Genomic DNA, 12,565 nt, shown 5'->3' with positions numbered 1-12,565 from the left:
TTCCCTACATAAAAGAAATGCCAGCTTCTGTATTAACCAAGCACCAATTCTTTTCAGGATCTGTATGGTTTGCTTCAGAAATGAAAGCATTGAGTGATGATTGTGAACGATTCATGTCTTTCTTGCCGGGGCATATATATTCAAGCAAACAAGGTTTCCATTTGTTTATGTTGTGAATGATGGATGGGTGCTTTCATTTAAATTAAAGATTGATTGCAAATGATCCCCAGTAGCATGGTCTTCACTTATCAACCTTATATCTGTTTTATTCTTCCTGTGATTTCATTTACCAGTACTAGAATTTTTTTGGTTCATATTGTATAAACTTTGCACAGATGTTATTAATAATAGATTTAGTTGCTCTAACACTGGAGGATAGAGGTTCAGTGAAAAGATTATTAGTCCTATGACATGGGGAGCAATCCTTCTCTTTTCTATACAAATCCTTGCTTTACTTACCAGCCACTTCCAGAAAGGGGGAAAGAAAAAAGCTTGAGAGGAAGTTTGTATGTATGTGCAATATAGGGCAATTGTGGATTTGCAATGGCTTGTAGGGTTGAAGGAGTAATTTCTCCCTAATTGTGTTTTTTGTCAGTTTCTTGTATCCTTGTGCAGATTGTTCAAATTCATGCTTTTAAGGTCACTATGTTGTTTACCTCACATACCTGCAGGAGCGCTTAGAAGGTGGTACAACCCACCATGGTTTTCAGAACAAATACCCTCATCCCCATATGATCCCCTAGCTTTGCGGAAGGCCTTTGAGAAGGTATGTTCTGGACTCTCCCTGTATACTTTAGTCTATGTAATATCTTTGTTCTATTAAACTTTACTGAATAGTAATAATTATATGTGAAAACATCTCCTTTTCTATCTGTTTGTCTTTCTGTTTTAATACTTTCCTAAGTTGTGAGTTATTCTTGTATAAAATCTCTAACCTTTCATCATACAGCGTACAGTTGTTTTGCTGTTATTTATAGAATGAGCGGTTGTTAATTTTTTATGTCTTCCTTTTTGATCTGCCTCATTGATGCCAAAGCAGAACAGTGAATTTTTTTATGTATACACTTTACATTGTTATCTCTATATAACCCAAACATGATTATACTCGAGGAACTGTATATATATTCTAAACAGGTGTCTAGTGAGAAACATTAGGCATAAGCAAGCAGTCAATTTAACTGCTGCAAGTACTTTTCACACTATAGACAGGGACTACCTGTGTGACCTTGCACCACAGCAACAGTGCAGTTCATGTTATTTCCTATCATTGAACTAGTGGGCTATTATGATCTAGGCTCTTTAGATCGTCACTATATGTTTTATTATCTTTCTTCTTTCTCTTTTTCCAAGACTCGTTTTTGAAGAGACTGAACATTATTAAGATCTGGAAGTTTAGGGGTGTAGTTTTGGATTCTCTTTATTTCCCTTTTAATCCTATGGTTCTAACTACGTACACTTTATTTTTCTGACCATCTTCATGTAGGCTGTAGTCAAGAGACTTATGACAGACGTACCTTTTGGTGTGCTTCTGTCTGGAGGACTGGACTCATCACTTGTTGCTGCTGTGGCCTCTCGCCATTTGGCCGACTCAGAAGCTGCTCAACAGTGGGGATCACAATTGCATACCTTCTGTATTGGTTTGAAGGTGCCTTGCTGCTAAATAAACATGTTTCGCTCTTTTTAATATTTGGACTGTTTGGCCTCTGAAGGTTCTATAATGATTTTGACTAACATATTGCATTAGTTGAGGACTAAAGAATGTAAAGTATTCAAAAAATCCATTTCCAACATGGTTTTTAATGCATGTCATGCTTCTAAAGGGATTGGTGGTAAGACTCACCTGTGGTTTTAAACTGTAATTGTGATGACCTTCCATGCGACCTTGTTGTCATTCCCTTGGCATGTGATGATTAAATCCAGTATCCACATAATAACGGCATTGATGCTGACATTATTATCTGGCCTCTCTACAAGATGCCTGCGAAGTAATGTCAAAAGAAATTGAATTGGTCACCGGGGCGTGCAATAGTGCTTTCCTCATTCATGCACATGCTTCTACTTTTTTTGCTATTCAGGGTTCCCCTGATTTGAGAGCTGCAAGGGAGGTAGCAGATTATCTCCGAACTCGCCACCATGAATTTTACTTCACTGTACAGGTAAGCACTGCTTTTAATTCTATAACAAAGAGAGAATCTATGCTGTGCATTTCCAGTACTTAAATGTTGTTGCTAAATCAGGAAGGGATTGATGCTCTTGAGGAAGTCATTTATCATATTGAAACATATGATGTGACCACTGTTAGAGCCAGCACTCCAATGTTTCTTATGTCACGGAAAATAAAATCTTTAGGAGTGAAAATGGTTATTTCCGGGGAAGGTTCAGATGAAATCTTTGGAGGTTACCTGTATTTCCACAAGGCACCTAACAAGGAGGAGTTTCACCAAGAGACATGTCGAAAGGTATTATTTTTTGCTTTTTGATGAGGAATGGAACTAGGAATCAATAAACTATGCTGCACGCCAATGTTATTTTGATTGAACATACCTCATCAGTATTTTTCGCAGTTCTGATTGTTACAATTTTTCAGATTAAAGCTCTTCATCTTTATGACTGCTTGAGGGCCAACAAATCAACTTCAGCATGGGGTGTTGAGGCTCGCGTTCCCTTTTTGGATAAAGAATTCATCAACATTGCAATGAGCATAGACCCTGAGTGGAAAATGGTAAAGGCTTTTCCCCTGCTTGACGCTCCCTGTTTCATTATTTGATACAAGTATGCGTGGCCCCTCACAGAGAAAAATAACTGAAGCAAACATATTCCAGCACTGCATGAGGAAATTGCTGAACAAAAGATGGAAATTGCTGAACAAAAGATGATAACTGATCTCTTTCATGTTTAACACTTCATATGCAGATCTGCTGTATTTGCTTCTTTCTCCTGCTATTGTTCTGTATTTGACTGTTCAATGAGCCATAGATTCTGTAGTTTTAAATACGAGGCATGCTTCCCTGCATTTGGTTATTTTCAATGTTTTCACCTGCTACATAACGTAGAATTGCAGTAGTTGTTTAGGGCCTTTAGGCACATTTTAATGTTACGTAGGTCTTGTCTGGTGATTTCTGTTGGGATAAGATTGCTGATGAAAATTACTAATTATATAAGATTAGAATCTAATTATTTGCTTTCATCCTTGCAGATCAGGCCTGATCTTGGAAGGATTGAGAAGTGGGTCTTACGTAATGCTTTTGATGACGAGAAGAATCCATATCTGCCGAAGGTTTTTGTCCTTTTTTTAATAAAAAAATTCTAGCTAGCTTTTGCTTCTCAGTCCCTCATCATGAAATTTATTTTTTGAAATGTTTCTTTTTCCACTTGGTTTAGCACATATTGTACAGGCAGAAGGAACAGTTCAGTGATGGAGTTGGGTACAGTTGGATTGATGGTTTGAAGGATCATGCAAACAAACAAGTATGTATACTTTGAATTGTTAGGGGCTTTTTTTTTGGATTCTACATGTCAGCCAGTTTTGTTGAAGACAACCCAGGAAATGGATGCCTTTCTTATAATTTATGATTTCAGTGATTTCTTTGTTTTATTTTCTAAGAGAAATATAGTTATAGATTCAAACTTTTGCTGTTGTGAATTCTTCATTTAATGCCTTAGCAGGATATGAACAACTTCTAGCCTCTGTTATAACTGGGCAGGTCACAGACGCAATGTTGATGAATGCAAGCTTCATTTACCCAGAAAATACTCCTACAACCAAAGAGGCATATTACTACAGAACCATCTTTGAGAAATTCTTTCCTAAGGTGCAGTGTTATTCTTTTCTAGTATCTGAGCTTTTATTCTCCAAGGTTTCTTTGCAATATAAAGGAGCAGGATTCATTTACTGGGCTGCTGCCTAAGAGAGCCCTTTGTTTAACTGTTGCACTGCTGCTAACTAATTTCCATTTTTGAACAGAATTCCGCAAGGTCAACAGTTCCTGGAGGTCCAAGTGTGGCGTGCAGTACTGCAAAGGCAGTGGAATGGGATGCTGCTTGGTCAAAAAATCTTGACCCTTCTGGTCGTGCTGCCCTTGGTGTCCATACAGCTGCGTACGAGGAAACAGCAGACACCAAGGCTGCCAGTCAGAATAATGGGGCCCCCCAGAAACCACAAGGCACGCTGGAGAAAACTGCAACAGTTGCTTGATTGAAGACAATGCAGCGGTTTTGTTTGGCACGTCTTTGTGGGGGAAACTGCTGGTGACCATGGGAGGAAGGTACTTGGTTTCTTGAACGGGATGATAATATGCCAAACAAGTCTTTTTCTTTTTTCATTATATTCTTTCCTTCGGTAAAGCCCTACACAATCAAGTTTTGCACTAATTTATGCTGCTTTCCTCCATGATATTACATGACATGCATCTTCTGATTTTGTCACAGATTCTGCATCGAAAGCTTGTGCGGAAGATCTTGGAATGTACATCATCAGATGTTGAATAGCTAGCTGTCTTTTCATACTTGAATCAATGGTTGTTTTCGTTCGCTTTAGTTAGGGTACGTAGTCCTTCTCGTGATCTGTGCCCCTCTCCTGTGTTTTCCTAGGTATGTTGTGCTAGTGAGTATTGTGCACTCGAAGGATAACAAATTTATTTAATATTTGGCACCTTTATTAGTCCATATCCTATGACCTTAAATGAGTTTCCTGTTGCCTTTTCGGTATCTTATACGAGCATCTTTCACCCATCCTTCATGTTCCCAACTGCAATACGGATGGGTATTCCCAGTATTTTTGTCTGGGCGATAAAAAGAAATTACTAATTAGAGGCATTATTTTTTTTTCCAAAAAAATCAAGTAACACTCGTGTAAGATTAGTAATATTACCAATGAACCTCTTGCTTAAATACTGGAACGTGCTTCAAATGAGTGATGGCATTGCCTGTATCCATGGTTTTAATGAAGGGATGGCAGGTGAATTGATAAAATTTGAAGAGAGTACTCTTGGGCGTTGATCTTAAATTAGAATCAAATAATGTTGGTATTGTACTCATACGTGATGACTTGATGATACAAGCCGGAAGTTCTGAAAAGGCAACAAGAAAAAAAAGTGCTTATATACTAGTGAGTGAGGTATATTTGAGTCTTGTTATAAAAACCCTTGCTAAACCCATTAATTCATGCCATATTTAATGTGACTATCATATTTTAGTTTTTTATTAATATTTAAGCAAGTAATATTTATCTTTTACTAATATTATCTAGATAAAATTATTTCCCAGTTAATTTATAAAAAAACAAGATTTATAAATTATAAATATTTCATGAATTCTTTAAGTTCTAGATTCAATCATTTTATTCTTCATATTTTTAATATATATAATTTTAAATTCTATTTTGATAAAATATCATTGTATTTTATCTCTCTACAAAGATAATTACTTGAAGTTTTTACATTTATCAAATAAGATGTTTTACAAGTATTAACTTCCAATTAGCTACTACCTTAAATCAGATTATTATTACTAAACTACAATTTTTTAAGATATCATCTCCCCTTAAAAATTGAATAAAACTTAATTTCAAAAAATTATATATTCTATAAAAACATAAACCCTTAAGCCATCAATCAAAGGAACAGATTTAGCATTCCATACTGTGGCTGGCAGATTTATTTAGCCACTCAGGAAGGACCATTAGCAACAAGAAATTTGCCCCTTTAGAATTTAGAAAGGCGTGCTTTAGCTGGTCAAATGCAATAAAATGCAATGCTCCAAGCTGTTACTTCAACTCGGAAACCTTCTCTTTTTAACGCCAAGGGAGTCCGTGATTTTTCATGTTTAATTTGCCAAGCACAATCAGAAACTTTTTTCCGCTGATTGATGCGTGATGGGCTCCTCCGTGTTACTTGCGCATGAATGGGCCAAAACTTCCACCTTAGCAGGTTGCGTGCAGGCAAAACTTGATTTTTCATTTCTACCCAGGAAAGTTTTGCTATGATGTTTGTTAATAAGAGTTCGTAGTAGAATCGAAAAATATTTTAAAAAATAAAGCTATTTAGTTGAAGGGTCAGGTCATCGTCTTCGCAGCCTTTTTTTTCTTGTGCACATTGTCCTGAGAGTGCTGAGAGTCATCGTGCTATGTAATCACAAATATACTCTAATATTCATATATAGAGAGTGATGTAATCAGTATTCGAAGCCACTAGTCATCTGGAGCACAGCCTCAATTATCGTCAGGGATGGTTCAAGTCAATTTCATTCGGTTGTTGAGACAGGAAAGAGTACAGGCAACCAAAGGAGGTCATATATACCTCATGAACTCGTTAAGCAATTAAGCATAAAGCTCTTGGCAATATCATTGAGTATGAATGAGAACAGCAGCATGTGCATTCTTCTTGTCATATGATCAACCGACATTACTATCAAATCCAGCTCCCATCCAAAATTGGCTAGTAATATCATACAAAAACACCTCGTCTAAAGGTTGAACATCTATGTACAAAGGTTGACAGTAAATGCTATCTTCACATGTACCCACTTCCATATGATATGCACAACTATAGGCATTCAGCATCATTCAGTAGTATCAAAGGAATCACTTGATCCATGTCATAGTGAATTGAGCCCTGTCCTGTTCTTTAACATTCAAAACCGACAAATCCCAGGAGCCTCGGTTCTGCTTAAAGCAAGTATTTCCTCGTACTTTGAACCATGTACAAAGCCCCATAGCTGCGAGGAAAGGAAAAGACAGTGACTTCTGTCGGTTATACTGTAACCAACTTATAAGGCATTTGACCCTGTGGAGTTGGTGAACCACAGTAGATTGTGTGCTGCATGTGTGAGTGCGTGTGTAAGAGAGAGAGAAGGAGAAAGGGAGAGGCTCCATGCATACCTCAACTGCCTTGACTTCAAAGTCTTCAGAGTGTGCAAGGCAAGGGTTCCCATATGTTTCTGAGACCGAACTTGATCCGTTTAATCTTTGCATGGAACCAACAAAAAAAATTAGATCCTGTATATGTTGCAGAATAAATACATAGATAACAGAGAAGCAAAGGTAGGGCTTACAGATCACTGTCCAAGTAGAGTGCAAAGTGGCCACCTCCACCAATTGCAAGAAAGTCGGTGGAGCACAAAGTGAAATAACGATTAGCACCTGCTTTAACATAGCTGTTAGTGCACAGACTGGTTTTAGTGAAAAATAAATAGGTTTGAATAGATGTTAAACTGAAGCCCAGTAGGGTTTCAAGAAAACACCTTTCTGGAATGGCCATGCATCATGCAATTTGACATGATCTTGCGATTGAAATTCATATTACAGGCATAAGTTCCAGAAAATTATATCTCCAAGCATTTCAAAGCTTCAAGACAAAAATACCGATAACAACATTTTGGAACAAATGGTGTTTTAGCATGTCAAAGTCCTCGCATAGAAGGACCTGCACATTTTGTGTTGGAATTAATGAGATTACTGTTCTCATGGCCATGCAGATATACCAAGTTAATAGCAATAAGTATGTAGCATTTGCTTGCAGCTGTGCACTGTGATTACTTCATCTAAAAGTCAATGAACGTGAAATGCACTATACATAATGCAGTTTTTATCATCAGTTACAAATTCTGTAACACAAACTTCGTTTAGGAAAGCAAAATGCACCGACAGAATAAGAAATCATAATTATGTCTAAGCTGCTACCAATTTTCTTGTAATTCCAGGGGAACAACATCATTTTGATTAACATTTTTTAACCCATTCCCACAGGACATTTGAACATGGACGTCCAAACAACATCCATAAGCAAAGGGATAATGCTTTGACACATGAACAAAACAAGCCATATGCTTCTAACAGTAAAAAAAGTTAATTAGAATCAAGAGTTGTTGCCTAAAAAGCTGAGAAAGAGTACCTGTGGGATGGAATATGACAGGATGGCCAAGTGTATTTGTAAAAACAAATGTACTATTTGATCCCTGTTCAAACTTGAAGGTCAGCACAACACAAAAGAAATTACTATGTATATGAATTAGTAAGTTTGTATCTACCTGATATTTCTTGTTGGATGGCCTCAGGGGAGCTTCAACCAGGCCACCAAATACTGCCCCTTTGCGATCTCCAACAGCCTGGGAGAAAATTAGCACGGTGAGATATGTGGAGCAACTCCAGATTGAAAGCCCACATGCATGGCACGTAACTTTTGTGCAAAGCTCACGTAACTTTTGTGCAAAGCTCATAGTCACCGGGATGGATCTAGCCATTCAACTTCCGAATGAACACCAGCCATAAGGTAAAACAGACCACATATTCTTGGTTACTATGCTCACGGGAGAAGTACTAGAGAGAAAATTCCTTGGGAACCATGTGTAATCATTGAAATTTTTTCTGTTATTTAATAATGAGAATTATGTGCAATGTAACAGTAGAATACATTACACCCATATAATGTATGAGAATTCAATTTTGACAATGATTCAAATGTGTGTGTTTTTGTTGAGTGTCTGTGTGTGGGAATCACAGTTTTCCACTTGTGAATTAGCCTCCAGGAGACAAATCTAACACATACAAAAAGAATTGCCCTTAGCCCAAAATAAATCAGCATTACCAGCAGGCAAGGTCCAGGCCAAAGCATGCTCCTTCTATACAAGGTTGAAAGTGATATCCCATGCCTCCATGTACTGCAAGAACTCCAGTGAAAGAGAAAGCCAAGGAAGGACTAATGTTTTATTAACTGGCTATCAATAGCATTACTATATATAATTGAAAACCCAAAACTTAATTTTTTTAAAATCCGTACTCTTATACCTGTACAGCAATAACCATTTTCTCCCTTGGACAAGTGCTGGAAGAGAAACATAAAGGGTGCTCCTTGCTTTCTCTGAAAGAAGCAATGAAGGTTCAGAAATGGCTGAAATATCTCCCAAAGCAACAGGCTCTTTCATGTTCTGTTTCAGCATACTTTTTATCTCAACTGCATCACCATCATTATCATCAGCAGTTTTCAAGTCTAAATTTTCCTTGTGTTCTTGACATCGATAACTGTCTATTCTAGTAGCTTGGTAAATAGCTCCAAGAGAATGTTTGGCCCTTGAAAGTAATCCCTTTTTTGTGCCACTCTCCTTTGCTACATTCCCAGATAACTGGTCATCCATTTGATCTGAATTATCATTTTGCTTATCCAGTTTTGCATTATTTCCAGACTCTGAGGACGTTAACAAAGAGAATAAGAATGCGGTGAATGATGAAGTATCAGGCTCTTCAGCTAAATGCGCTGTGTCTTCTTCAGTAATGGACTCTAGCTGACTCGTTTTTGACTCACTGGCATTTTCCTACCAAAACAGAAAGCAAATAATTACAACTTTGCAAACCGTTTTAGAGTCTAAACATAACATTGCTATGTTATCAAATACCTATTCGGATATGACTTAAAGCATGTCAGCTATCTATCATCAGGTTCATTTTAGTCATGGTTTCTAACATCAGTCACCCCTTTAATATTCAGTGAAGTTCCTTTTCTGCTCTGTTAGCTAAAACAAGCAAGAAGAAACAGAATCTGATTCTCCTAAATCCCATAAGAAACCACAGTAGAGAAACACAGTCAGCTTCCACGGTCAAAATTCTAGCTAGAACAGTCCAATCACAGTAGTAACCAAATATCCATCCAACCTCCATAGGCAAATGATTACAACATAGAATTGGAATTTATCATCGTTAAATTAAGCTGCTGAACGCAGGAAAGAAAAAACATTTACATTGTTAAGATTATCAACTATTCATTGTTAAGATTATCAACTATCCATCTTTGAACTCAATTCAGTCTTGGTTAAAAAAAAACTTGCTTTTACTTTCCGAGGGAGTTCCTTTTCTCTTTTGTTAACTAAAAAACCAAGAAGAAAACAAACAGATAATTTCATAAACCCTTTATGTTAAACCCCGATAGTAAAATGCATTGAGCTTTCCTTGATCAAAATCCCAGTAAAAAATATTTCAGTTACAGTAATTCTTGAAAATTATTAACCAAACCTCAGTTTAATGGCAGAAATAACTCACAAAAGAAACGAAAAGACAGATTTATAACATCAAAGGCCACAGTCCCAATAACAAAAACAAACTAAATCTTCCAACCTATCATAAAATTAGAAGTGGGTATTGAACCAATTATATATATATATATATATATAAGGTGACTTGATCATAAGTCTCAAACTTTTAAAACCAAAACATGAAAAAAGAAAAAATAAGAGAGAAAACAGAGATGGGCTTACAGGAAGTGGATGAGGACGAGGAGTCGAATGCTTGAAGGGTTTATCAGAGATAGGGTTAAGGATGACTGTGGTGAGATCAGACACAAAGTGGACTGATTTGCTCCTTAACGACTTTTGCTGTTTTCCCATGGTTTTTTTTTTTTTTTATAACAACAAAATGGGTAGAGAATGGATTTCCACCACAGACCAAAAAAAAGAAAAAGAAGACTAAATGCTTGACAAATAACGCTAAAGGAGATTCTGTTTACATATTATTCCTTTTATATTCTCATGACAATGGCATCCCCAACTTTTCTTTCCTTAGTAGGTTCAGCAACAGATGCGCGTAGAAAGGCCTTGTTTTTTCTCTATCTACACATAGAAGCAGGCAGGAGGGATTTCTTGGTAAAGAGGAGATGGAAGGGAGAAGATTGTGTTCCAAGTCCTGTCTTGCTAAAAAATGGTGACGATAACTGATGGTGCACCACTTGAATTGTGTATTCATATAGGGCATTACATTCGACATCGACAAAAGGACTCCATGGCCCAATGGATAAGGCGCTGGTCTACGGAACCAGAGATTCTGGGTTCGATCCCCAGTGGAGTCGCTTGCTCATTTTCCATTTCCTCAAAATAATTTTAAAGAATGCTGTCTGGTTAGAACCTTCTTATGCCTCACTGCTCATGGATATCTATTACCCAATCAGCAAAGAATTTTTTTTATATGTGTGTGTGTCTATATATATATATATATAAAAGTAGATATCTGAGTCGGCTCTAGCATGACCTGTTTATTTACTGAAAAATAATATTTTTTTAAAAAATTAATTTAAAAAAATAAATTATTTTTTAATTTAATAGTGTAATAAAAAATAAGTAGGAAAATAATTTTTAATATTTGGTTATGAACTAGAAAATAACTTATTAATATTTTATTTTTCTCAAGTTTATTAAAATAATAATAAAATCTTACAAATTAAATATTTGAATGAGGATGAAATTGAAAAAAATAATTTCATAAATTATCTTAAATAAAATAAATAATAATCAAAATAATAGAGATCAAATCTAAAAAATTAAAAAAATAAAAGATGAAGAAATTAAAATAACAATAATCAACATTTCATAAATTATTTCAAATAAAATAAGTAATAATAAAAAAAATAAGGATCAAATTTGATAAATAAAAATTTTTAATAAAGAAATAATAAGAAAAAAGCAAATAATAATTATAAAAATAAAGATTAAAGTTAATATAAAAATTAAATTTTAAGAGATAAAAATTGAAAAATAAATATTCAAAACAAAATATATATAGCAATCAAAAGTTTAAAGATCAAATTTGATATAATCAGTAAATAATAATATTTCTAAATTTTTCATAACTTCTAGAAAAATATTTTTTAAAAAACTAAACCAACTTCCAACGTTTTAACAACTAGCTTCCATAATATCTGATAATATGAACCTTAAAAATATCATTAAACCTTACAGATAGTCTCAATCTTAGTATTAAATAATGCGATTTGATGAAAAGAATAGCACTTTGACTTCTAAAGAGAAATTAAGAAAAAAATAAAAAAAAAAGAAAAGAAAACGTCGAGAACGAGTAGCCGAGTCAGACATCAACCAGTACGTTTTTTGTGGCTCCACCGTCCAACCACGTGAATGCAAAGGCAGGCAGGCAGGCTCCACAGACTCGAATCGACAAATTCGGTACAACCACTTGATAGCAATCCAACGATGGATAACATAGCCATGTGCACTTGCTTCTTGTCCGTTCAAAAAAGTAGGAATTAATGTTGTTAATTTAAAATTTATTATTTAAAAAATAAATTAAAACAAAGTTATTTTAATTTATTTTTTAAAAATATTTTAACCAAGGAGGTTAGATTACAGATTAACTTGTGAGTCAATCAGATCACACGCTAATTAACTCTTAAATAATTTAATTTAAAATTAAATCCAAGCAAGAAGCTATATTAATGCATCATTAGTTTAACATGTAAGGGATGGAGCAAGATTTGAGTTACAGTCGAGAGAATCATTTTTAATTATTTTTTTAATAATTAATGTAGATTTACACTATTGTTTTTCAAAAAAAAATAAGAAAAAAAATAATGAATTGAGGTTATGTTTTATCCGTGCTAGCAGGTTAACTGAGTTTTCTTTTTTTAATTTAGGCTAATCAAAATTATAAATCAATCAAGTTTTAGATTAGCCAACTACAATCATTGGATTTTATAATTATAGATATAATATAAATTTAATAACCTACATGTTGATTATAAATCAATCAAGTTTTAGATTAGCCAACTATAATCATTCGGTTTTATAATTATAA

General features: G+C 35.1%; 2 protein-coding genes and 1 non-coding gene across 3 annotated transcripts in view; 2 read left to right on the top strand and 1 right to left on the bottom strand.

Annotated features, from left to right (window-relative positions):
• Positions 1–4,703, top strand: part of LOC105130281 (asparagine synthetase [glutamine-hydrolyzing] 2) — a 6,260-nt gene extending 1,557 nt beyond the window's left edge. The window contains exons 5-15 of the mRNA XM_011032708.1: positions 58–153; positions 672–766; positions 1,484–1,645; positions 2,076–2,156; positions 2,238–2,459; positions 2,588–2,722; positions 3,197–3,277; positions 3,382–3,468; positions 3,705–3,812; positions 3,965–4,265; positions 4,429–4,703. Of these exons, the coding sequence (XP_011031010.1) occupies positions 58–153; positions 672–766; positions 1,484–1,645; positions 2,076–2,156; positions 2,238–2,459; positions 2,588–2,722; positions 3,197–3,277; positions 3,382–3,468; positions 3,705–3,812; positions 3,965–4,195 (1,298 nt within the window). The 3' untranslated portion in view covers positions 4,196–4,265; positions 4,429–4,703. The remainder of the gene's footprint in view (positions 1–57; positions 154–671; positions 767–1,483; positions 1,646–2,075; positions 2,157–2,237; positions 2,460–2,587; positions 2,723–3,196; positions 3,278–3,381; positions 3,469–3,704; positions 3,813–3,964; positions 4,266–4,428) is intronic.
• A 1,564-nt stretch (positions 4,704–6,267) lies between these two features.
• On the bottom strand, positions 6,268–10,660 carry LOC105130280 (oxidation resistance protein 1-like). The gene is made up of 8 exons (XM_011032707.1): positions 10,243–10,660; positions 8,783–9,306; positions 8,583–8,655; positions 8,026–8,103; positions 7,890–7,953; positions 7,051–7,138; positions 6,878–6,962; positions 6,268–6,714 (listed from the first exon to the last, which is right to left on the bottom strand). Exons 1-8 carry the CDS (start codon positions 10,369–10,371, stop codon positions 6,631–6,633), a joined length of 1,125 nt encoding a protein of 374 aa, XP_011031009.1. The 5' UTR covers positions 10,372–10,660; the 3' UTR covers positions 6,268–6,630.
• Positions 10,661–10,756: 96 nt separating this feature from the next.
• On the top strand, positions 10,757–10,829 carry TRNAR-ACG (transfer RNA arginine (anticodon ACG)). Its single transcript has one exon. It is a non-coding gene; the product is annotated as a tRNA-Arg (tRNA).
• The last annotated feature ends 1,736 nt before the right edge of the window (positions 10,830–12,565 follow it).

The sequence above is a fragment of the Populus euphratica genome, unplaced genomic scaffold (assembly GCF_000495115.2).
Source record: "Populus euphratica unplaced genomic scaffold, PopEup_1.0 scaffold45.1, whole genome shotgun sequence".
NCBI classification, from domain to species: Eukaryota; Viridiplantae; Streptophyta; class Magnoliopsida; order Malpighiales; family Salicaceae; genus Populus; species Populus euphratica.
Note: the sequence above shows the minus strand (reverse complement) of the source record. Positions and strands in the feature narration are given on the sequence as shown.